We start from the raw sequence: 26,567 nt of genomic DNA on the forward strand, positions 1-26,567 counted from the left end.
ATTCCCTGCTCAAAGTTCTCATCTTATGAAGGCAAACATTTTGATGATACCAGGGCTTTTCTTGAACATAGTCTTTTGTTTTTTAGTCTTGGATCCTTGACAATATGTATAAGTAGTGGTTGTTTTCCTACATTTTTAAACCATCATAGAGATAACTGAGTTTTATGCAATTAAATGCAATGGTACACTTGAAACTGAAACATAAACTTCCTGAACTATAATGGGGAACTCTTTGAAAATAGTTTATATCAACGTTTTCCAAAATACAGCATAATTGGTCATATCGGCGTTTAAAAAAGATAAAATAGAAATTAGCGGAGTACGTTGCACAAAGTATAGGAATTGTGTTGTTTTGGAAATTTTTAAATTCAATATTTATATGTATGTGTTGAGTTGCAATGTAAAATGTATTTCTTATTGTAGGTCTTGATCAAAAATATTTGAAAAACAATGATGTTTATATTATACAGACTCATTTGGTAATAGTTTCTATCCTGTACTTAGAAGATGTTACTCCCACATCAGACATATTAAAACTATTATCATTTTGAACAGAGTACTATGTATTTAATTAGAATTGGTGATAATTAGTTATTGTGGAATAGGGATAAAACTGTGTCGTATCATTAGAAAATGTCTGTAACTCACTCAGGGAGAGCTTTCTCAAACTACACAATCCACCTCACACCTCCCAGTGGAGAATCCCTGCCAGTGGGAAGGAACCTGATGGGATGTTTCCTTTTCCTCACATCTGTTAGGAAGGGGAAACAGAATAGAGACCCACTATCTTAGGCCGTCACTGAAGGAACTTTTACAGTTACAGATCATTATAGTTAGCTCTACTTTCTGGATTTCACCAATTTAACAGGCAAAACTAGATGGTGGAAGACAACAGTGGAGACCTGTCCTCATGGCTGTGACTGAGAAGGATTTGCTGCTTTATGACTGTATGCCGTGGACAAGGGATGCCTGGGCATCACCGTGTCATAGCTACCCTCTTGTTGCCACAAGGTAAGACTAAAGACAAAAAAAAAAATGTCTATCCTCCTCTAAATCTACTAAAGAATTTAAAAATGAATTCTATTATCTTTTAGGTGGCTAAAATAACATTTAAGTAGCTGATGTAGTTGATTTAGACAAAAACTTTTCTTTCACAACCTTATTGATTATTTTGCAGCTCCTAGCTCAAAATAAATGGTTTCTGTCACTAGTATTTTTGTGTGTATTTTTTAAGATGTTGAAGCAGCTTTCTAACTGCTCTTTTCGACTTGCTTAGTCATGAAGATAAGTAAATAGTGGGGTTTTTTCCTTTACTTTATTGACTGTGACTAGAAAACCACTGAAATAGTGGCAGCATTTTGACTGAGTGATGAAATCATTTAAACAAGACTGTGGTACCGTGGATAAACCACACAACTCAGCCAAAACGTTCTTCAACTTCTCTTTCTAGTATAAGAGTACATAATTTTGATTCCATCAAATAAACATTTATTTGACCTGAAGCAACAGGATGTTTCTAGCATGTCCAATGTGCGGAGCTGGAAGGGAAAAGAATAGAGAAATGTAGATTTGGGGACCAAGATGTCTTAAGAAATTACTAGAAAGTAGTTATCTAGTGTGAAACTAGAAAACATGTTCACGTTCGGTGTTATTTGGGCTTAAAAAAGAATCAGGTTTTGGGCTTCCCTGGTGGCGCAGTGGTTTAGAGTCCACCTGCCGATGCAGGGGACACGGGTTCGTGCCCCGGTCCGGGAAGATCCCACATGCCGCGGAGTGGCTGGGCCCGTGAGCCATGGCCGCTGAGCCTGCGCGTCCGGAGCCTGTGCTCTGCAACGGGAGAGGCCACAACAGTGAGAGGCCCGCGTACCGCAAAAAAAAAAAAAAAAAAGGGAGCCCCAGAGAAAATACTTGGTAGTCAGAAAGGCTAAATGGTGGAGCCATCTGGTATGTCCCACGGGCAACAGTATGGGGGCTCCTGCTTTCAGCAGACAGAGAGTCACGTGAAGCGGAGTATTCTTCTGTTCCAGGAAGGCTTCTATGTTATGTAGGATTTCCTTCAATTTGCCAAGTTCCCTTACATATATCACTCTTTTTATAAAAATATAATTTCCACATAGCTTTTCAGGAGTTTCTGTGTAATTTAGAGCTGGAGCCCTTAGATCACAGAATAGAGATAAAGGATTTATTGAGCCTCAGAGTTAGGGAAGTGTGCCCTCATTAATTTCTTCAGGACTTAATGGTCCTTCAGAAAGACTGAATTTAACCATCAGTTTCTCTGGTTCTATTTATTTTTAAAATTCTCACTAAATTATAACCTCCTTGAGGTCAAGAACTATGACTTAGCTCAGCATTTCCCATAATGCTTTGTGTATAGTAGGCCTTCAATAAACCTTAGTTGAAATAAATTCTGTTACTTAAATTACAGTTTCTGTCTTAGTTATATTGGGAACATGACAGGAATTGTAACAAAACATGTAGACATGTCTCAGTAGATATAATTAGAGCAATTAAATTTATATTTTCTAAAGAGTTAGAGCTTATGAATATGACTGTCCAGATCTCTTAAGCTTAAATTTTATGGAAGAGGCTTATGCTCTAGTTATGATCATAGAATGCAAGGAGGGTAGCTATATCCTTAGACATTTCCTTTACTGGATGTTACTGGAGGGATGGAGCAGAAACCTATGTCATCCCCTAGATGAGCCTTTGTTCAATATAGAAATTATAATCTCATAAACAAATAATTTCTGGACATTGACTAGACTGGACCTAGACCACCAAGGTACTTTGGTACTAAACAAGGAAATGGGGTGGTTGTGTGGGTACTCTCAGTGTGGTATTAATTTGCAACTAAGGAAAAGATATAAATAAGATTTAAAACTCGTAGAAAAAAAATACAGGAGTAGACCTTAATGGTCTTGGCTTAGGCAGAGCCTTCTTAGATACAACACCAAAGCACAAGCAACAAGAGAATAAATAAATAAATTGGACTTAATCAAAGTTAAAAACTTTCTTGCTTCATATGTCACCATTAAGAAAGTGAAAAAACCCACAGAATGGGAGAAAATATTTGCAAATCATATATCTAATCTGGGACTTGTATCTAGAAAATATAAAGAACTCTTACAACTCAATAATAAAAAGATAAATTACCCAATTAAAAAATGGGAAAAGGATCTGAGTAGACGTTTTTTCAAAGAAGATATGCAAATGGCCGATAAGCACATGAAAAGGTGCTCGGCATAATTAGCCATCAGGGAGTTGGAAATTGAAACCACAATGAACTATCACTTCCCACCCACTAGGATGGCTATAATTAAAAAGATAGTATGCAAGAGTAGACTAGGATGTAGGAGAAAATAGAACCTCATACACTACTGGTGGGAGTGTAAAATGGTGCAGTTGATGTGGAAAAATCTGAAAGTTCCCGAAAAGGATAAACATAGTCATTGTATGACCCAGCAATTCCACTCCTAGGTTGTATATCCAAGAGAAATGAAAAATGTCCACACAAAAATTTATTCATGAAAGTTCATAACAGCATCATTCATGACACCTAAACAGTGGAAACAATCCAAGTGTCCATCAGCTGATGAACAGATAAACAAAATGTGGCATATCCATACAATGGAATTTTTTTTTTTTTTTTTTTTTTTTTTGCGGTACACGGGCCTCTCACTGTTGTGGCCTCTCCCGTTGCGGAGCACAGGCTCCGGACGCGCAGGCTCAGCGGCCATGGCTCACAGGCCCAGCCGCTCTGCGGCATGTGGGATCTTCCCGGACCGGGGCACGAACCCGTGTCCCCTGCATCGGCAGGCAGACTCTCAACCACTGTGCCACCAGGGAAGCCCATACAATGGAATATTATTCAGCAAAAAAATAAAAAATGTTCTGATACACACTGCAGCATGGATGAACCTTGAAAACATTATATTAAGTGAAAGGAGCCAGATGCAAAAGACCACATATTGTATGATACCATTTATATGAAATGTCCAGAATAGGCAAATCTATACAGACAGAAAGTAGATTTGTTGTTGCCAGGGTTTTTTTTGGCGGGGGAGCAGGGAGGGAGTTGGGAGAAATAGGGAGTGACTGCTAGTGGGTATAGGGATTCTTTTTAGGGTAATGAAAATGTGCTAAGATTGTGCTGATGGTTGCAAAACTCTCATTATACTAAAGTCCATTGAACTATGTAACTTTTAAGTGGTAAAGTATATGGAATGTGAATTATATCTCAGTAAAGCTGTTATAAATAAAACAAACCCCAAAAGCCAACAAGATTTAATAGAAGGGAATAAGACCAATCCTTAAACTGAGTTTGAGTTCCTAATAGCTACTTATATTAGGTAATTGGGAGCATTGTTACTTAATCTTTCTGTGCCACAGACTTTTCATTTGTTAAGTGGACCCTAATGAGATAGAGGGGGTGTGAGTATTAAAATGAGTCAATACTTTTAAAATGCCTACAGTGGTACCTGACACATTGTAGGCGCTTAAGTAAGTGTTAGCTTCTTTAATTATAATAATTATTTATTATTAAGTGAAAATATGTCAAGGAAGAATTTGTGTAAAAAGTATAATTGGTTTTTTGACATTGTTAAAAGAAGAGCTTAGCTCTAAACCAACAGTTTTTATGAGTAGTGAAAGTTTCATATTAAATGTGAGGAATTCAGATATATATTTGTTTTTGTTTTTGTTTTTTATTATTTATTGGCTGCATTGGGTCTTTGTTGCTGCGCGTGGGCTTTCTCTAGCTGCGGCGAGTGGAGGCTACTCTTCATTTCGGTGCGCGGGCTTCTCATTGTGGTGGCTTCTCGTTGCGGAGCACGGGCTCTAGGCACGCGGGCTTTAGTAGTTGTGGCACACGGTCTCAGTAGTTGTGGCTCAAGGGCTCTAGAGCGCAGGCTCAGTAGTTGTAGCGCACTGGGCTTAGTTGCTCTGCGACATGTGGGATCTTCCCAGACCAGGGCTCGAACCGTTGTCCCCTGCATTGGCAGGCAAATTCTTAACCATTGCACCACCAGGGAAGTCCCTCTTAATACGTTTAATTAATTAATGAAACAGCAAGGATTCTTCACTCCTTGCCCAGGAAGTACTGGTGGATTAGGAGCAAAAGTGACAGGCAGATGAGAGGTTTAGTTTTTCCGTGTGGCTGTGTTGGCCAAATGGAATTGGTTGAAGTCACTTCTTGATAGAATTAAGGGGGCTTAATCATCCTCTGCCTCCTAGAGAGGTTAGAGTATCGCCACTGAAAGAGACCAGAGGAGGAACCCAGACCAGAAGGTATCCAGTAAAGAGAGGCAAAGCCAGAAAGTGGTGTGCTTATGTCTTTTTAGTGTGGAGGAAAAAGGCAATTTGAGATACATGTGAGTAATGAGAAAGGGCTGAATGTTCACTTTCACTAATTCTAATACTTTGGAACATGTTCTTATGAGTGGATGAGATACACACACACACACAAGGGTAACATAAACATATAGAGAAGGAAAAGATTAAGGACCTTGATGATCCAATAGCAAAGGTAGATAGTCCCTGATAAATTAAGAATTAATTGCAGTTCAAAAATCAAAGAAGGGAACTTCCCTGGTGGTGCAGTGGTTAAGAATCCTCCTGCCAGTGCAGGGGACACGGGTTCGAGCCCTTGTCCAGGAAGATCCCACATGCTGCAGCCAACTAAGCCCGTGCGCCACAACTACTGAGCCTGCTCTCTAGAGCCCATGGGCCACAACTACTGAACCCGCATGCCACAGCTATTGAAGCCCATGCACATAGAGCCCGTACTCCGCAACAAGAGAAGTCACCGCAATGAGAAGCCTGCGCACCTCAGCGGAGAGTAGCCCCTGCTCGCCACAATTAGAGAAAGCCTGCGCCCAGCAATGAAGACCCAACACAGCCAAAAATAAATAAAATAAATTTTAAAAATCAAAGAACACTGTTAGGGTAATATAAATTAACATGAGTTAACCATTTATATTGGCTTGCACATTTATAGATTCTTGGAAACCAAAAGTGTGTGTGTGTGTTTACTTAATAGCTGATATTTCGGGATGGTTGAGGAATTAAGTAAAAACATGAAAGTGATAAATGAAGAGGATTTTTATTTTATTTTTATTTTACACATTTCTTGAGGTTAAAGCCAGGTACAGGATACAGGTAGAAAAATAGATATAGGTGCCGTGGATTTTGCAGGATGTGAATTTTGTAGTCTTTTCCTATAATCTTTCTTTGACTGGAAAAGAAAACGATCCAGAGAAAGTGTGGCTACTTTATGATGTGGAAAATTGAGTGGTGTTGTGCTTATGGGACTTAACAGGGTAAAAGCTGCTGAAACGCCTTTGCATGAGCTCATCTGGCCTCCCCACTAAGGGGGCCTTTTGGCAGTGTGTTCTAACCAACTGCTGTGCAGCAAGAGTCCAGCAGCTGGTTTGAATTAGATTCCCTCTGCCAAATATTTCATAATCAAATCTGTAGGAAAAATTCTCCTGGACTTTCTATTTTTTAATGTCTGATTTGGGATTAGCAATCAAACTGAATATGGTAGAATACACCCTGTCACTTTCCTCATACTTTGTCTTACTTGGATCATATGTGGAGTAGTTTTGAAACTTATTTAACTCTTCCAGAGATAGCTAATGTGTAATTGGCATGTTGGTTCTACAGGGATCAGCCCAGGGAGGTGGTTCTCAAATTATACTTTCATGGACCTCTGGGGATTCCTTCTTCAGGGGGTCTGTAAGTTCAAAACTATTTTCACAGTAATACTAAGGTGTTGTTTGCTTTTTTAATTGTTGACATTTGCACTGAGGGTTGGTAAAATTGCTGGTACCTTAGCATGAATCAAGGCAGTTGGCACCAAACTGTATGGACTTGCAGGGAGAAAACATACCAGTTTAACCTCAAAATGTCTTTGTTGAAGCAGTAAAAATTACTAGTTTATTTAATCTCAACCCTTGAGTATTCATCTTGTTAATAATCTGTGAGATGAAGTGGGAAGTGCTCAGAGTCCACTTCTGCTGCATACTGAGGTATGAGAGTTGCTGCAGAGGAAAGCATGTGTGGTTGAGCTGCAAGCTGAACCAGCGGGTTTTTTCATGCAACACCATTTTTTCACTTGAAAAAACAACTGGCTGACACACTGTGGCTGGTCAGACTTGGGTATTTGTTAGACATTTTTTTCCCTAAAATAACCAAAATGAATTTGTCATTTAAGGAAAACACTGATGGTATTTGTTAACAATTATAAATTTCTAGCTTTCAAACAAAAATTAGAATTCTGGAAAACTAGCATCTGTCTCTGTGAGTTTGATAGCTTCCCAATACTTAAAGACTTGTCTGATGAGATCATTGGTGATACTAGCAAATGTGACTTTTTGATATAATAAAATGCTTTTAACATTTGGAAAATGTGCATAACTCAATGAAAAAATATATTCCAAATGACCAATACATGATGCTACAAAATCATGCAAGGGTAAGAAAGATCTATTCAAGCTGCAAGAGAGACCAAAGGATTTTTAATGTAACAGGATATGAAAACTTTATTGATAAGTTTTCAGATACTACATTGCAACTAACCTTTAAGAATCCGCTGTTGAGTTTTGGTTTGGTAGACAGAAAGATAACCACAATTATCTGAAAAGGCTATAAATACTCCTTCCTTGTCCAACTGCCTAGCTGTGTGAGGCTTGGCATACTTAAACTGCATACTGCAGCAGAATGCAGAAGCACATATAAGAATTCAGCTCTGTTTTATTAAGCTGGATATTAAAGAGATTTGCAAAAAATTTAAAACAATGCTACTCTTCACATTAATGTTTTGTTGTTGTTTGGGAAAATATTATTTTAATAAAAATAAGTTATTTATATTAACATCTAACCGGTTTGTTATTTTTTATTTTTAAATGAATTAATATTTAAAAAATTTCTCAGGGCTTCCCTGGTGGCGCAGTGGTTGAGAGTCCGCCTGCCGATGCAGGGGACACGGGTTCATGCCCCGGTCCGGGAAGATCCCACATGCCGCGGAGCGGCTAGGCCCGTGAGCCATGGCCGCTGAGCCTGCGCGTCCGGATCCTGTGCTCCGCAACGGGAGAGGCCACAAGAGTGAGAGGCCCGCGTACCGCAAAAAAAAAAAAAAAATTTCTCAGTTTTAATTTCTCATTATAGTAAATATCAATAAATATAATCCATATGAAGAAAAGTGTTTTGGAGTACTCAGTAGTTTTTAAACACTTTTTTTAAAAAATAAATTTACTTTATTTATTTTTATTTTTGGCTGCGTTGGGTCTTTGTTGCTAAGCGTGGGCTCTCTCCAGTTGCGGCGAGCAGGGGCTACTCTTCATTGGGGAGCGAGGGCTTCTCATTGCAGTGGCTTCTCTTGTTGGGAGCATGGGCTCTAGGTGTGCGGGCTTCAGTAGTTGTGGCACATGGGCTCCGCAGTTGTGACTCGCGGGCTCTAGAGCACAGGCTCAGTAGTTGTGGTGCACGGACTTAGTTGCTCCGCGGCATGTGGGATCTTCCCAGACCAGGGCTTGAACCCGTGTCTCCTGCATTGGCAGGAGGATTCCTAACCACTGTGCCACCAGCGAAGCTCCCTCAGTTTTTAAGAGTGTTGAAGTGTCCTCAACAAAGGGTCCTCCTTTGTTGAAGACCAAAAAGTTGGCAAACCATTAGTTTTGTGCTTCTTAACTGTGGCTACACATTTGAATCATCTGGAGAACTTATAGTAAAATAAGGTTGACTGGGCCCCACCCTAGACCAGTTAAATCTGAATGTTTGAGGATGGGAGCCAGACATCAGTAATATTTAAAAGCTGTGCACCAGGTGATTCTAGTGTAGAGCCAGGGTTGAGAACTATAGTAATTAACTTGGCTAAACCAGTTGGTAGATTAGAAGAAACTGCCTTTTCCTTGAGAGACACAGGCTTGTCTTTTATCTGAACCAGTAGTGACTCCCTGGCAATGAAAGGAAATGTGAAGGAGCATCCATTTACTCTTAGATGTCATCTGCTCAGGTTACTGCTAGAGGAGTAAAGGAAGGAACCAGCAAATTTGTAGAAAAATATTACAGGTGTACAGCCTACAGTGAAGCTAAGAACAAGCCATTTTATTTATTTATCTTTGGTATACATTTCTCATCCAAGTTTTTAAAAATCCTATGTGGAAAACATTATCTGCTGAGCGATTCCTTATAGTGAGGTAGTGTGTTCTGTTATACTGATCTACTTCGAACTTGTTAAAAATAGGGAAAATATTTTTGGAAGAAGTGAATAAATTAAACTATATTAAGTGGTTGTCATGAAGCAAAGTGTTGAATAGTTTAATGACTTTAAAGAGAACTGCTTTCTCCTCTTCTTTCCATATGTATACTTCACTGTTACTTTTTTAGCAGCTTTATTGTGATATAAGTCACATACCATACAGTTCACCCATTTAAAGTAGAAAGTTTAATGGTTTTTAATATGTTCAAAGAGCTACAATCAATATTAGGACACTTTCATCACCCCAAAAAGAAACTCCTTACCCGTTAGTAGTCACTCTTCATTTTCCCCTCCCCCAGGCCTAAGCACCCACAAATCTACTTTCTGGCTCTGTAGATTTGGCCTATTCTGAACATTGCATATATGTGGAATCATGTTACATAGCCCTTTATGTGTGACTTCTTTCACTTTGTGTAATGTTTTCAAGGTTTATCCACGTTGGAGCACGTGTCACAACTTCATTCCTTTTCAAGGCTTAATGATATTCCATTGTATGGATATAGCACATTCATCAGTTGATGGCCATTTGAGTTATTTCCACTTTTTTGACTAGACTGTTGTGAATAATGCTGCTATAACACTCAGGTACAACTTTTTGTGTGAAGATATGTTTTTTTTGTTTTTTTGGCTGTGTTGGGTCTTCATTGCTGTGCGTGGACTTTCTCTAGTTGTGGTGAGCGGTGCATGGGCTTCTCATTGCGGTGGCTTCTCTTGTAGCGGAGCATGAGCTCTAGGCGAGCAGGCTTCAGTAGTTGTGGCACGTGGACTCAGTAGTTGTGGCACGTAGGCTCAGTAGTTGTGGCTCACGGGCTCTAGAGCGCAGGCTCAGCAGTTGTGGAGCTCGGGCTTAGTTGCTCCGCAGCATGTGGGATCTTCCCGGACCAGGGCTCAAACCCATGTCCCCTGCGCTGGCAGGAGGATTCTTAACCACTGCACCACCAGGGAAGTCCCTCTTTTCCCTTTCTTGATAGTGTCATCTGAAGCACAGAAGTTTTTAATTTTGATGAAGTCCAATTTATCAGCCTTATATCGCTTGCATTTTTTGTGTTATATCTAAGAAGGCTTTCCCTAATCCAATGTCACAAAGACTTAATCCTATGTTCTCTTCTAAAAGTTTTATAGTTTTAGCTCTACATTTCATTTTTTTATCCAAATGAAGTCAGTTTTTGTATATGGTGTGAAGTAGTGGTCAAACTTTATTCTTTTGCATATGAAAATCCAATTATCACAGTACCATTTATTGAAAAGACTTCTTTCTCCATTGAAGTCCCTTGACATCCTTGTCAAAAATCAGTTGATCATAAATGTGAGGGTTTATTTCTGGACTCTCAATTTTATAGTTTAGTGGTAAGTTTTGAAATCAGAAGTGTGAGTCCTCTAACTTTGTTCTTTTTCAAGATTATCTTGGCAATTCAGAATCCCTGGCATTTACCTATGGATTTTAGGGTCAGTTTGTCAATTTCTGCAAACAAACAAACAAAAAAAGATGAAATTCTGATAGGCATTTCATTGACTCTGTAGATCAATCTAGGGAGTATTGCCATCTTAAAAATATTGTCTTCCGATCCATGATACAGGATATCTTTTTATTTATTTAGGTTTTCTTTTATTTCTTTCAGCAATGTTTTTTAGTTTTCAGAATACAAGTTTTATACTTCTTTCACTAAATTTATTCTTAAGTAGTATTAAATTTTAATGCTATTGTAAATGAATTGTTTTCTTAATTTTCTTTTTGGATTGTTCATTGCTAGTGTATTCCATCAATACACTGATTTTTATATCTTGATCTTATATCCTACAATCTTGCTCAACTTGTTTATTATTCTAATAGGTTTTTAGTAGATTCCTTAGGACTTTCTATGTACAAGATCATGTCATCTGCAAACAAGAGATAGTTTTTACCACTTCCTTTCCATTCTAGGTGCCTTTTATTTCATTTTCTTGCCTAATTGCTCTGGCCAGACTCACCAGTACAATATTTATTTATTTATTTATGTAGCTTTTTTTTTTTTGCGGTACGCGGGCCTCTCACTGTTGTGGCCTCTCCCGTTGTGGAGCACAGGCTCCGGACGCGCAGGCTCAGCGGCCATGGCTCACAGGCCCAGCTGCTCCGCGGCATGTGGGATCTTCCCAGACTGGGGCACAAACCCGTGTCCCCTGCATTGGCAGGTGGACTCTCAACCACTGCGTCACCAGGGAAGCCCTGTATGTATCGTTTTGACTGTGCTGTGCAGCTTGCAGGATCTTAGTTCCCCGACCAGGGATTGAACCCAGGCCACAGCAGTGAAAGTGCTGAGTCCTAACCAGTGGACCGCCACAGAATTCCCTCCAGTACAATTTTTTTTTCAGTTTATTTTTGGCTGTATTGGGTCTTAGTTGCTGCTCACGGGCTTTCTCTAGTTGCAGCGAGTGGGAGCTACTCTCTGTTGCGATGCGCGTGCTTCTCATTGCAGTGGCTTCTCTTACTGCCGAGCACAGACTTGAGGCGCACAGGCCTCAGTAGTTGTGGCTCGTGGGCTCTAGAGCGCAAGCTCAGTAGTTGTGGCACACAGGCTTAGTTGCTCCGCGGCATGTGGGATCTTCCTGGACCAGGGCTCGAACATGTTTCCCTGCATTGGCAGGCAAATTCTTATCCACTGCACCACCAGGGACATCCGCAGTACAATTTTTAATAGAAGTAGCATAAGCAGGCATCCTTGTCTTTTTCCTGTTCTTAGGGGGAAAGCATTGAATCTTTTACCATTAAGTATGATGTTAGCTGTGGGTTTTTTTTAATAGATAAACTGATGTCCAGGTGAGGAAGTTCCCTTCTATTTTCATCCTGGAAAGGTTTTGGATTTGTTAAAATGTTTTTTCCATGTCCATTACAGTGATCATGTGGGTTCTGTCCTTTAGTCTATTTATATGGTTTTACTTATCAATTTGTCAGTCAATTTAAAAATAATTTTTTAAATCAAATTAATTTGTAAATCAATTACAATATCGATTTTTGGACATTAAACCAACCTTGCACTTCTGAGATAAATCTTATTTGGTCATGCTGGATTCAATTTGCTAATAATTTGATGAGGATTTTCATGTCTTATGTTTATACATGATATTGGTCTGTAGTTTTCTTTTCTTGAAATGTCTTTGGATTGGGTGTTAGGATGTTACTGGCCTCATAGAAAGAGTTGGGAGGTATTCCCACCTCTTCTATGTTTTTGGAAGACTTTATAAAGAATTGGCATTGATTCTTCTTTAAATATTTGGTAGAATTCATTAGCAAAGCCATCTGGGATTAAGATTTTCTTTGTTGCAAGTTTTTCACTGTTAGTTGAAGGGATTTTTAAAATACGTTTTAAACCAGTGGTCCCCAACCTTTTTGGCACCAGGGACTGGTTTTGTGGAAGACATTTTTCCATGGACTGGGTGGGGGTGGGCGGGGTGGGGATGGTTAAGGTGGTAATGCAAGCAATGAGGAATGAGTGGCACATGAAGCTCTGTTCTTCCCCTTTTATCTGAAAATAGTTTTTAGTTCATGAATGTCACATTTCTTAGCTTTGATCTTGAAACCCTGTTCTCATGAACATCTCATGGGGAAGAATATGTATGACATATGATAGAAACTCTAAGGGTCTTTCTTGCTTATGTTTCCCAATGTTTTTTCTCTTCTCTACTTTTTTTCATTGCTGTCCCATACTTGATTTGAATCTTCTCCCTAAAATGCTTAGCTCAATCTCTCATTTTCTTACATCTAAAAGTATTTCAAGGGGCGTTATTACTTATCCCCCCCTAAATGAGTTGGAACTCACTTTTTTTTTGGCCACACTGTGCAGTCTGTGGGATCTTAGTTCCCCAACCAGGGATTGAACCCACGCCACAGCAGTGAAAGTGCTGAGTCCTAACCACTGGATCGCCAGGGGGTTCCTAGACCTCACTTTAAAAAAAAAAAAAAATTTATTTATTTGGTTGCACCAGGTCTTAGTTGTGGCAGGCAGCCTCCTTAGTTGTGGCAGGCGGGCTCCTTAGTTGGGGCAGGCGGGCTCCTTAGTTGCAGCAGGCAGGCTTCTTAGTTACAGCTCACCAGCTCCTTAGTTGCGGCACGAGGGCTCCTTAGTTGTGGCATGCGAACTCTTAGTTGTGGCATGCATGTGGGATCTAGTTCCCTGATCAGGGATTGAACCCAGGCCCCCTGCATTGGGAGTGTGGAGTCTTATCCACTGTGCAACCAGGGAAGTCCCTAGAACTCACTTTTTAAAGTAAAAAGATGGCACATCATTTTTTTTTTAATGTAGTAGAGTAGTATCATATTTTAAGTGAATGAGAGTCAAGAGTTGTAACCAAGTAGTTCCAAAGTTTTCTTTTTATGGCTGAATAATATTCCATTGTATGGATGTACCACATTTTGTTTATCCACTTATCAGTTGATGGACATTTGGACTATTTCTACTTTTTGGCTATTATGAATAATACTGCTATGAACACTTGTGAACAAATTTTTATGCTAATATATGTTTTTATTTCTCCTGGGTATATACCTAGGAGTGGGATTGTTGGATCATATGGTAACATTTTTAACTTTTGGAGGAACCAGTCAATTTTTTAAAAAAATCACTGTGAAATTATAAATTTAATATCCATTGTAGTTTGTCCTTGTTGATGCTCAAAAATGGTCCTATCTTTAGCCAGTGGTAGCTCTTCAGGTGGACTTCTCAGCCTTTTTGACAGGACTTTTATATAAAAGTGTTTGAGAATTGCCATATTATCCATTATGATAGAATACTCTGGACTTAACTTGTGTATTTTCTGCTCTAGATCTGACATTTTCCAAGAAGCCTCACTTTTTTTTTTTTTTTTGAGGGGATGGAAGTTCAATTTGGGCACTAACTACATTTGTTGCTATTGGATTAGTTATTGTTTATAGGCCTTTGTTGATGGACAGAGGTAGGAAGTATGTGTAAGTGTATATATATACATATATATATTTTTTAAACATAAAATACATAGTTGAGTTCACACTGATACTCCATTTCAAGTTTGAGACTACAGTGTAATCACTTAACGTCTTCTATCTTACATCTGGTTTTCCTTTTTCCCATATCCAGAATTGCAGATCTTAAGGACACCAGAGATGATCACATTAGAACATCCCATAATTGCTCATTTGCTTTATCCCACGTTACATATCAGAATAGTGCTACTATTATTACTACTACAACATTATCACCAACAGTATAATTACTGAAAGTAGTTGAAAAAAATTTTTTGCAGCTCCTTTTTTTGTACTTTTTTAGTGGTTTCTCCTGCTTCTGTCAGTTCTCCACTAAACTCCCTGTCCGCACTTTCTTATTCCCCTTTGTTGATCTCTACTTATCTTCCAGATTTCTTTTTTCTTTTCTTTTTTTTTTGGCCCGCACCATGCCAAAAGAAAAAAAAGGGATCTTAGTTCCCTGACCAGAGATTGAACCTCGGGCCCCCTGCATTGGAAACGCAGAGTCTTAACCACTGGACCGCCAGGGAAGTCCCCTGGATTTCTAAACATTGGCTTATTTCAGGGCTCAGATCTCTTCTCTATCAACTACCCTGTCCCTCTGGTGATTGTATCTGATACCATAGCTTGAAATATCTCTTTTACACTGACAACTCCCAAATTTATATCTCCAGACAGAATTACAGACTTATATTCTGACTGCCTATTTAACACATCATTTGCATATTTATGATCACTAGGAAGCAAACTCTGTAGCAAAAGTAACATAAAATAATAAAATAGGTGTTTTTTTCTTTCTTATGTAAAAGAAAACAGCCATCCTTAGCAAGAGGCTTCTACCCTTCAAGGTTGCCTCATGGCTCAAGATGGTTACTGGAAGCTTTAGCCATAATATCCAAATTGTAGTCAGGAGGAAGAAGAGGAAAAGGACAGAAGGGGCACATACCTGCTGCCTTGTTCTCCAGTTGTGGGGCTTTTCTGGTAATCCTACCCATTAACAGCTTGCAATTCATTGGACGTCTCTTTCTTCAAAGAAGTTTGGGAAATACTCTTTTATCTGTGCATGTTGTCATTCAGGATAAAGGCAGCTTTCTATTTCTAAGGAAGAATGAGAAAACGAATATTGAATAGGCAAGTAGAGTTTTAAGAGTTCTTTGTCGGGACTTCCGTAGTGGTGCAGTGGTAAAGAATCTGCCTGCCAATGCAGGGGACACAGGTTCGATCCCTGGTCTGAGAAGATCCCACATGCTGCGGAGCAACTAAGCGTGTACGCCACAACTACTAAGCCTGCACTCTAGAGCCCACAAGCCACGACTACTGAGCCCTTGTGCCACAACTACTGAAGCCCGTATGCCTAGAGCTTGTGCTGCGCAACAAGAGAAGCCTTCACAATGAGAAGCCCACGCACTGCAACGAAGAGTGGCCCCCACTCACCACAACTAGAGAAAGCCCACGTGCACAGCAACGAAGATCCAATGCAGCCAGAAATATAATTAATTAATTAATTTTTTTTAAAAGTGATCTCTTAAAAAAAAAAGTTCTTTGTGTATTTTGGATACAGTCCTTTACCAGGTATATGTTTTCATAAATTTTCTTCTACTTTGTGACTTGTCTTTTCATTCTCTTAACAGTGTTTTTCAAAGAGCAAATGTTTTTAATTAATGAAGTCCAACTTAATCATTTTTTTCCTTTATGGATCATGCTTTTGGTGTTGTATCTTTTTAGATTACTTAGATTTTCTGTTAAAATGTCTTCTTGAAGCTTTACACTATTACATTTTACGTTTAGCTCTAAGATCTATTTTGAGTTAATTTTTGGGAAGAGTGTAAGGTCTTCCAAAACAGAAAGCACCAGACCCAGATGAGTTCACTGGTGAATTCTACCAAACATTTAAGGAAGAAATTCCCTACAGTCTCTTTCAAAGAATTGAAGCAGAGGGAATACTTCCTGACTCATTCTATGAGACTAGCATTATGCTAATACCAAAACCAGCAAAAGACATTATAAGAAAAATACAGACCAATATCTCTCATGAGCATAGATGTAAAAATCCTCAAAACGATACTATCAAATCTAATCCAAAAAAGTATGAAAAGAATTATACATCACAACCAAGTGGGATTTATTTTCGATATGCAAGGCTGGTTCAACATTTGAAAATCAATTTGTGTAGGGACTTCCCTGGTGGTCCAGTGGTTAAGACTCCACACTTCCACTGCAGGGGGCACGGGTTCGATCACTCATCAGGGGAATAAGATCCCACATGCTGCATGGTGTGACCACCCTGCCACAAAAAAAAGAAAAAAGAAAATGAATTTGTGTAACCCATCACGTCAACAAACTGAAGAAGAAAAATCTTGTATCAGGAGATACAGGAAAAGCATTTGACAAAATGCAACACCCATTCATGATTAAAACTTTCAGTAAACTAAGAATAAATGGGAACATTCTCAACTTGATAATGACTACCTACAAAAAATCTACAGCTAACATCATACTTAATGATGAGAAACACAAAGCTTTTCCACTAAGATCAGGCCCAAGGCAAGGATGTTCCCCTCTTGCCACTCCTTTCAACATCATACTGGAAGTCCTTGCTAATCCAGTAAGGCAAGAAAAGGAAGTTAAAGGTATACAGATTGAAAAGGAAGACATAAAACTATCTTTGTTTTCAGAAGACATGATCAGCTATGTAGAAAATTGAAAAGAATTGGTAAAAAACTCCTGGAACTAATAAGCTCTTATAGCATGGTTGTAGGATACAAGATCAGTGGACAAAAGTCAATTGCTTTCCTATATACTAACAATGAGCAAGTGGAATTTGAAATTAAAAACACAATGCCATTTACATTAGCATCCCCCCAAAATGAAATACTTAAATATAAATCTAACAAAATGTGTTCAAGATCTATATGAGGAAAACTCCAAAACTCTGATGAACAAAATCAAAGAAGAACTAAATAAATAGATATTCATTGTTCATGGATAGGAAGACAATATTTTCAAGACGTCAGTTTTTCCCAAATTGATCTATAGATTCAATGCAATCCCAGTCAGAATTTTAGCAAGTTATTTTATGGATATTGACAAACTGATTCTAAAGTTTATATGGAGAGGCAAAAGACCCAGACACACAAAATTGAAGAACAACACAAAATTGAACAAACACAAAATTGGAGAACAAAGTTGGAGGACTGATGTTACCCAACTTCAAGACTTACTATAAAGCTGCAGTAATCAAGACAGTGTAGTGTTGATGAAACAACAGACAAATATATAGATCAGTGAAACAGAATAGAGAGCTCAGAAATAGACCTTTGTAAATATCATCAACTGATCTTTGACAAAGGAGCAAAGGCGCTACAATGGAACAAATACAGTCTTTTTCAATGAATCCTGCTGGAACAACTAGATATCCACATGTAAAAAAATTTTGCCCTTCACCAGAATTAACTCAAAATGGATCATAGACCTAAGTGTAAATTGCAAAACTATAAAACTCCTAGATGGTAACAGGAGAAAACTTAGATGACCTTGGGTATTATAATGGCTTTTTTTAGATACAACACCGAAGACATGATTTATGAAAGAAATAATTATAAGCTGGACTTCATTAAAACTAAAAATTTCTGTTCTGTGAAAGACAGTGTCAAAGAATTAGAAGAGAAGGCACAGACTAGGAAAAAATATTCACAAAAGACACATCAGATAAATGACTGTTATCCAAAATAATACAAAGAGCTATTGAAGCTCAACAGTAAGAAAACAAACAACTTGGGAATTCCCTGGCCGTCCAGTGGTTAGGACTCCATGTTTCCACTGCAGGGTGCATGGGTTCGATCCCTGGTCGGGGAACTAAGATGCTGCAAGCCACGCGGCACAGGCCAAAGAAAAAAAAAAAGAATGAAAACAAACAACTTCATTAAAAAATGGGCCAATGACAACATGAATACACGCCCCACCAAAGAAAATATACAGATCGCAAATAAGAATATGAAAATATGTTTCACATCACATATCATCAGGGAAATGCAAATTAAAACAACGAGATACTACTACACACTTATTAGAATAGCCAGTATCCGGTGCACTGACAACACCAAACACTGGCGAGGATTTGGAGCAACAGGAACTCTCATACAATGCTGGTGGGAATGCAAAATGGTACAGCCAGTTTGACAGAGTTTGGTGGTCTCTTACAAACATTTTCTTACCATACAGCCCAGATATTCCACTCCTTGGTTTACCCAAGGCAGTTGAAAAATTATATTTAAAAAAAACCTATACAAAGATGTTTATAGCCACTTTATTCTTTTTTTTTTAATTGATGTATAGTTGATTTGCAATGTGTTAGTTTATGATATACTCAGCTTTATTCTTTTTTTTTTTTTTGCGGTACGTGGGCCTCTCACTGTTGTGGCGTCTCTCGTTGCGGAGCACAGGCTCCGGACGCACAGGCTCAGCGGCCATGGCTCACGGGCCCAGCCACTCCGCAGCATGTGGGATCTTCCCGGACCGGGGCACGAACCTGTGTCCCCTGCATCGGCAGGCGGACTCTCAACCACTGCGCCACCAGGGAAGCCCTTAATCAAAATTGAATCTTTTTTTGACACGCATGGCCTCTTGGGAGCATAAAAAAAAGCTAATGGGAAACTGGGGCCTTGGGCCATCCAGCCTAGTGTTCTGCCTGTGACACCAGGGGGTCATTTTATGGGAAAACAGAATGATATCTACTTCAAAGACTATAATCTTGTTTTGAAATATACTTATCTAAAAACTGCTGATGGGGCTTCCCTGGTGGAGCAGTGGTTGAGAGTATGCCTGCCGATGCAGGGGACACGGGTTCGTGCCCCGGTCCGGGAAGATCCCACATGCCGCGGAGCGCCTAGGACCGTGAGCCATGGCCGCTGAGCCTGCGCGTCCGGAGCCTGTGCTCCGCAACGGGAGAGGCCACAAGAGTGAGAGGCCCGCGTACCACAAAAAAAAAAAAAATGCTGATGGCTTTTATAATTTCTGCTTATTAATCAGCATAAATTGCTGACATTTTCCTCTGACAGTGCATTAATTACCTTTGATCTTTGTTTGTGGTTCTAGGTTGGTTCATTCTGGCTCCGGATGTCGATCACCCTCACTTGGATCTGACCTTACGTTTGCTACCAGGACAGGCTCTCGGCAGGGCATTGAGATGCATCTCTTCCGGGTGGAGACGCATCGGGATCTATCGACCTGGACCCGGATACTTGTTCAGGGTTGCCATGCTGCTGCTGAGCTGATCAAGGAAGTCTCTCTAGGTACAGATCCTAGCATTTCATTTCTAATAGTAATTAAATGGAACTGTTATACTTTGTTTTAAAGTAAGAACCATTATCCTGTATGCCAGACTTAAAAATATTCTGAAATAAGGCACCTTAAAGTGATCACGATGGAAAGAAACTGGGTTTCTCTGTTTCGGTAGCAAAGTTTTCATAAGCTTTTTACATGGCTCTGAACACATTTACAACACTCTCTGTACAACATGGTAGTTTTACTGTTCATTATTTAAATCTTTATAGTGTAAGTACTCATTTACTAAATACTAGGTGCATTGACCCTCTAGTTAAGAAGATTTGGAACATGGATAGACACTCTTAAAAATATGAGCATCTGGCGAAGCTTATAGCTGTAGAAAAGTAAAGAGAATTTGGAATAGGAGTCTCTCTTCCAAAGTTTGAAAATGTGTTGCACAGTAGGTACTGAAATAAGCATCTAAAGGAAATAAGCCTCATGGTCTCTTTCCATTGTTGAAGTGCCCTCTTGTGGCTTGTCTATATGAATTTGGAAGTATGGTTTCATACATGTATATTTGTGTATATGGTTATGTATAGATATTTCCAGATTGCTTTTCATTTTAACAAGAACAGAGAGTAGTCAAAATGAAGACACAGTTACAGTTTCTAATATGGTTTTAGTTACTTTGAATATCTTGATTGCAAGTTGGTTTACTTAGTTTTGCTCCTGTTTTCTACGTATTTTGTTTTATAAACCTAGTTTTACAGAATTTATACAAAAAGAGAAAATGTTTTGAGAGCAGAATGTCTTTTGATTTATATTCCTTTCCATTGCTTTTGGAAAGTTAGGGATCTCCATGGCTTTAGAACTGCCTGGGCAGCATTTCCATGGGTCATCTTCTAACACTGGCACAAGGACAGCTTTTTCAATGTTGTCAAAGTAGCACAATTCTTCAACTATTTAGGACGTACTCTATATTTTCCTCACAACCACAATGATGATTCAAGCAATGACACCAATGCCTAGATCCCACCTTGGATTTTGACCAAAGCCACCACATCAGCAGTGTGGTTTCTCACTTTCTCACTTGTCAGTCTCCTACCCATTTTCTCTATGGAGTGGTTGGTCACCACATTAAGGACTGTGAGGCTCTGGTTTTTGTCTTGGCCGCAGAATGTGCTTTCTGGGATGGGGAAGTCCTCAGTTGGAAAGTCTAGATGCTCTGTGTTCCTGTGTGGAGTCCCAGGGGTCAGGCCAGCACACTCATCACTGGCATATGGGGTCACCATAATCTTCTTCAAGGATCCTGAGAGATATGTTTCCCAAAACAAAGAGTGCAACGTGGCTTTTTAACACTTTTTAGTTTCGTGTTGTTTCTTTGGTGTCTGGCAGCTAAACTTCATACTACAGGAAACCAAAATCTATTCAGTCCTTGGCTCACAGTTGTTTAAATACAGATGACTTGATGAGAGGGAGAATAAGGACCAACTGGTTCCTTATATTTTTAGATGGACAAAAGAACATATTTTTTGGTAACTTTGAACTTTTTTGTTCTCATTCACAGCTCTATCTTAATATTACCTTGGTAATACTTTCATTTCCACAATTCAGATCAATTGATGTACTTACGAATCACTTACTGTATATTTAGAGCTGTGCCAGAAATAGTAAACTGGCTGAAAGTAAACTGCTTTGATGAGAACCAGAATTTCTTTAAAATTTGTTTGTGTGTGTGTGTGTGCGCGTGCATGCGTGCATGCATGTACTCATGCGTGTAGGCACGTAGTCTGTTACGTCTTCATGTGATGTATATGCTTAGTGTACACATACATGTATGTACACATACATACATAAGCCAGCATGTCCTTCAGATGCATGTTATCACCCTCTGTTAAACTATTGGGAGATTCAGAAAGGTTTATTTAAAACTATATTTGAGGGGCTTCCCTGGTGGCGCAGTGGTTGAGAGTCTGCCTGCCGATGCAGGGGACGCGGGTTCGTGCCCCGGTCCCGGAAGATCCCACATGCCGCGGAGCGGCTGGGCCCGTGAGCCATGGCCGCTGAGCCTGCGCGTCCAGAGCCTGTGCTCCACAACGGGAGAGGCCACAGCAGTGAGAGGCCCGCGTACAGCAAAAAAAAAAAAAAAAACTATATTTGAGGCACATCGTACTACATATTCAGGTGTTTATGGTCTAAAGAAAGTCAGGAAGTGGACAAAAAGAAATCGGTTGAGCTTTTTTTTTGTCTCTTATGTGTTTGGTTATAGTTTACGCATTTAGAAGAATTTCAGTGACTACTTGTAAAATTTGACTAGTGAATGCCATACATTATCTTTATAATGTGTGTTTAGTTTTAAGCCTTTATTAGATTATACTTAGAGTAGAATTGATCAGTAATCCTTCTGGTACACAAGGACTTTTTCCTTCTAGCAAATATAACTTTAAGATGACCAGGCAGAGAATGCAGTTAACACCCTCAGTTCCATAAAACCATTTTCCATTTGCCACAGGAATTGAAAATAGGAAAATACATACACTTTAGTGTGTGTAGTTGTTTGAACTTTAATAAGTATGCTTTTAAAAGGTTAATTTCATCATAACAATTATCCAAGCTCTTCAAGTTTTTAAATCATACATGAACTTCATGAAGATACTTTATATTTCTGTAGCTTGGTGATATGAAGACTAAGAAGTAGAAGATATAGGTAGGAGTTGCATTAAAAATATGCAGAGAATGTGCAAGAGAAGAAAAATGGGCATTTTAAAGTATTTAGAGTGGTGTTAGCATATATGAAAAAAGTTTGCTTTAACCATGTTGTTCTCAATTTCATAGAAATTCTCTTGAACCCCTTTTTGTTCCTTTACTCAACAAATATTGATTGAGTATATACTCTGCTTTTACTGACTATACTAAAATAAATAAGGTAGGTGTAGCCCCTTCCTTTGAAGTAGGAAAGACAGAAACAAAAAGAATAATAAGTACATGTTGGGGTTGTTATAAGTCATAAATGAGATACATGTGTCATCTAACCCTAACACACAACTCTGTAAGGCAAGTTTTATTACCTACATTTTCAAGATAAAGGAATTTGGGTTAGTGTGGCTGGAACGTGAACTGGAATCCTTTCAAAATGCAGTGTCTTAAGCCCCTGCATTTCCTCCTCTAAATGACTTATTCTTACGGGCAGATTAAACTCCTGGAGGACATATACATTATCAGTTTCTCTTAATTCATTAAATCAACAAATGCTTAGTGTTTAATTGTCTACAAAGTGCTATGCTTTGTGATGAGAGAAATAGAAGCAAATAAGACCTGCTTCATGCCTTTGACCAAATAGCTATAAGAAAGGAACACAGCATCATGTTCTTCTTTTATAACCCTTGAGTGTGATTAGCCCACTAATTATACTTGATGGGCTGGCTTTTCCATGCAGTAACAGAGAATGCTACCTCAGCCTTTCTTTGAGAGCATCCTGGGCAGCCCACTGAAAGCCCACCCTGCAAAACCCACTCTCTTCTGGGTTGTTCTGGAAGGCCCAGAGGAGCCCAGGGTGACACAGCTCTGCAGCCGCTAAAGGGTCTTACTGGAAACATTGGAGCCCCCAAAGCCCCCCTACCAAATAACTGGCCCCAGAGCAGCAGAAACAGGACTTGCAGCATAGACTTACTTTGACATTAGAGTCCTTTTTTAAAAATTAATTAATTAATTAATTCTTAGCTGCATCGGGTCTTAGTTGCAGCATGCAGGATCTTTCATTGCAGCATGCAGGCTTCTCTCTAGTTGTGGCACACAGGCTCCAGAGTGTGTGGGCTCAGTAGTTGTGGCGCCGGGGCTTAGTTGCCCCACGGCATGTGGGATCTTAGTTCCCCCACCAGGGATCGAACCTGTGTCTCCTGCATTGGAAGGCGGATTCTTAACCACTGGACCACAAGGAAAGTCCTAACATTAGCGTCTTTGTTCTTCATGATACACTGGTAATCACCAGCAGTCTCTCATTTTAAAAGACACAAAGTAGAAAACATAGATTGTATTTACCAGTATTCATCTTGGTGTAACAATGAGATTTATTATTATTTATTATTAGTTAATGAGCCTTTTCTTCCTCTTAGCTTTATTAAATTTTTTACCATTAGGGAACTACTTAAAGAAAGTTATCTTTAATATACGTAATTACACTCAACAATATCCCCATGGTCTGAAAAAGCCAATGTCCCTGCCACTTAGCAGATTGTGAAGTAGTAGCCAGAGCAGTAGAAGGAAAACCAGCGCAGGTGAGGACAGTAAGTGTCATGGAAGCCTAAGGAAGAGGATTTCAAGGAGAGGAGTAGCCAGTAGGGTTAAATGTATCAGTTGGTTGGTTTAGGCTGGAATTAAGAGAAAATGCCCTCTAAAATTAGATTAAACATTTAAGAAATGTATTTTAGATAGAAGAGAGAGAGCAAGCATAAAGGGGGGGGTGGGTCTTCTCTTCCCAGTCATAGGTTCATATGCACACCCTGGACCAATGGCAGTCACCAGGAGAAAGCTATGCTCTGACTGGCCCAGAGGCTATCTTCCCTTGAAGTTGAGGTCGTCCTTCCCTGAAACACATTAGGAGAGACTAGAAACCTGAATAAAATTGGAGTTTGGCTGTAAAGGAATAATGGAGAAATAAAATCTGGGTAGACAGCCAACAATGAGTCCTACAAGTATCAAGACAAGAGCTAAAGACGTGGGTCAGATTTAGGTACATGGAAATAATTGGTGCCCTTGGAGAGAGACGCTTAGGGATGGCACTGGCAGCTTGCAGAGGGCTGAGGGTTGAATGGAAGGTGAACCATGGATAAACTGAGTGTAGACAGCTCTTTTAAGACGTTTTGCTCTGAAGAGGAGGGGAGGGGAGTGGTAGAAAGAAGAAGGTAAAGAGTTCAGTAGTGGCATTTCTTATAATAATGAGAGAGACCTGAACATCTAAAAAAGCTAAGGGAAGGGACCTGACTTAGAGGGAAGTGTTGAAAATGCAAAAGGAAGAAGGAATAATCAACCTTGGACAGTTTCTGGGATCCCAGTGGATGGGATCCAAAACACAGGTGGAGGGATTGGTCTTAGCCAGGAAGAGGGACAGAGGGAGGAGAGGAGGAATTGGGTGGAGATGTATACCCATATCTTAGCTGTTGAAGTGGGCATTGCCTTTTATTCCTGAGTAATTTGTGCCAAAGACACCCCCGGCTTTTACTCCATCCCTAACACCAGGTGCAATTGCAGGCTACTTTTATGTTGTTTGAATTATTAAAGTTGTATCATACTTGTATAACCTGAAAAACAATTTTTTATTTTTTTGCCTAATGAACCATTGATTAGTCCCATACACCAAAACCGTCATTATAAAGAATTTTATAATATAATATTACTGAGAAGCTGGAAAAAATATTAGAATTTTAGTTTGAGGACTTCCTGGGAAGTCTAGGGCTGAAAATAATGGATTGTGCTGGGGCCCAAAGATTGGCCCTCTTTTCCCAATCCCAGTGTCTTATATTTACCCAATTAAATAAGGTCAGCCTAATCATCTAGAATTGTACCCCCCAAACAGGCATTAATGCTCTAGATCAGTAGTTCTCAACCTCAACTGCACTGTGAAATAGTCTGCAGAGTTTTTTAATAATATCAATACCTAAGGTCTACCTCCATAGATTTTATTTTATCTTATTTTTTTTTAACATCTTTGTTGGAATATAATTGCTTTACAATGGTGTGTTAGTTTCTGCTTCCTCCATAGACTTTAATTCAGTAGGCTAGGGCATTAAAACGTCCAAAGGTTTTTTGGAACTTTAATGGGTTGAGAACCACTACTCTAGATTTTCAAATGAAAAACAGAATAGTTTATATTATTATTATTTGGGGGGGTACCAAATTACTTTATTTGAAAGAATGGTACTAAGGAAAGAACTTGTAGATGTTTCGGTACAACTTACAGAAAAGGTAAAGGCAACCCAAACATGCATGCACTACCTTGATGCAGGGAAGTCATCCCCGTGGCTACAGGAAGCCAGCCTAAGGCTTAGCTCTCATTATCACTGTTTCCCAGGGTGTGCTTGTCAAAGGGATACTCTGCCATGCCAGATTCGGGGGCCCCCATCTTGCGCAAGTTGGTTACGTGGTCACCCAATTCTTTAATGGATTTCACCTTCTCATTCAGGTAATGAGTCTCAATGAAGTCACACAAATGGGGATCATTTTTGTCAGTGGCCAGTTTGTGCAGTTCCGATAGTGACGGATTCACACTTTTTTCCAAGTGTAGCGCACATTCCATTGCATTCAGCCCATTCTCCCAGTCATCACGGTCTGGTTTCTTGATATCCTGAAGGAAGATTCCACCACCCCGTTGGTTCTGCAGCTTCATCAGTTTCTCAGCATGTTCCCTCTCCTCACGAGACTGGTGAAGAAAGTATTTGGCAAAGTTCTTCAAAGCCACATCATGGCGGTCAAAATAGTATGACAGGTAGACTTAGGAGACGTAGAGCTCCAGGTCGATCTGGCGGCTGATGGCAGCTCCCGAGCCCTGGTGGTAGTTCTGGCGCACCTACGAGGGGGACGCGGTCGTCATGGCGGGCGGCGGAAGAGAGGCGGCGGCGGGGACCTTGGGGCGGCCGGAGGGCGCAGTGAGGTGGTGCTGAGGGCTGGCGCTGAGCGGCCGGACAGAGCGGGGGTGGGGGGGGGGGTCGAGCGCCGGGTTCCGTCCAAGCACTGTTGAAGCAGGAAACTGCGGTGACTCTGTGCGAAGACTGCGTCCAGAATCGTTTATACGATTAAGGAGTCAAAACTATGTATTAAAAATAAATAAGTGTGTACGACTCTGAATACACTAAAAACCATTGAGTTTTATACTTGAAATGGGTAAATTGTAGGGTATGTGAATTATGTGTCAATAAAGCTTTTTTTAAAAAATACCATGTGACATTCTACATTTTGAGGGAGAAAAGGGAAAAAATTCAGTGAATTCAGTTTAATGAACATTTTAAATAGAATAGCTACTCACTACCCTCAAGTTGTCACAGGCTTGTCAGGAAGCAAACAGAAATAACTGTCAGG

The 26,567-nt window shown here is 39.6% G+C and overlaps 1 protein-coding gene across 5 annotated transcripts in view; it reads left to right on the forward strand.

Annotated features, from left to right (window-relative positions):
- The window catches only part of SNTB2 (syntrophin beta 2), a 102,316-nt gene that overhangs the window by 62,252 nt on the left and 13,497 nt on the right, over nt 1-26,567 (forward strand). For 4 of the 5 annotated variants that reach the window (XM_060132465.1, XM_060132466.1, XM_060132467.1 and 1 more), the window contains exons 4-5: nt 869-1,011; nt 19,326-19,522. In XM_060132465.1, coding sequence (XP_059988448.1) covers nt 869-1,011; nt 19,326-19,522 — 340 coding nt within the window. Of the gene's footprint in view, nt 1-868; nt 1,012-19,325; nt 19,523-25,674; nt 26,086-26,567 lie in introns of those variants that run through there. The other variant, XM_060132469.1, reaches the window with a different exon arrangement.

This window comes from Lagenorhynchus albirostris, chromosome 19 (genome assembly GCF_949774975.1).
Source record: "Lagenorhynchus albirostris chromosome 19, mLagAlb1.1, whole genome shotgun sequence".
NCBI classification, from domain to species: Eukaryota; Metazoa; Chordata; class Mammalia; order Artiodactyla; family Delphinidae; genus Lagenorhynchus; species Lagenorhynchus albirostris.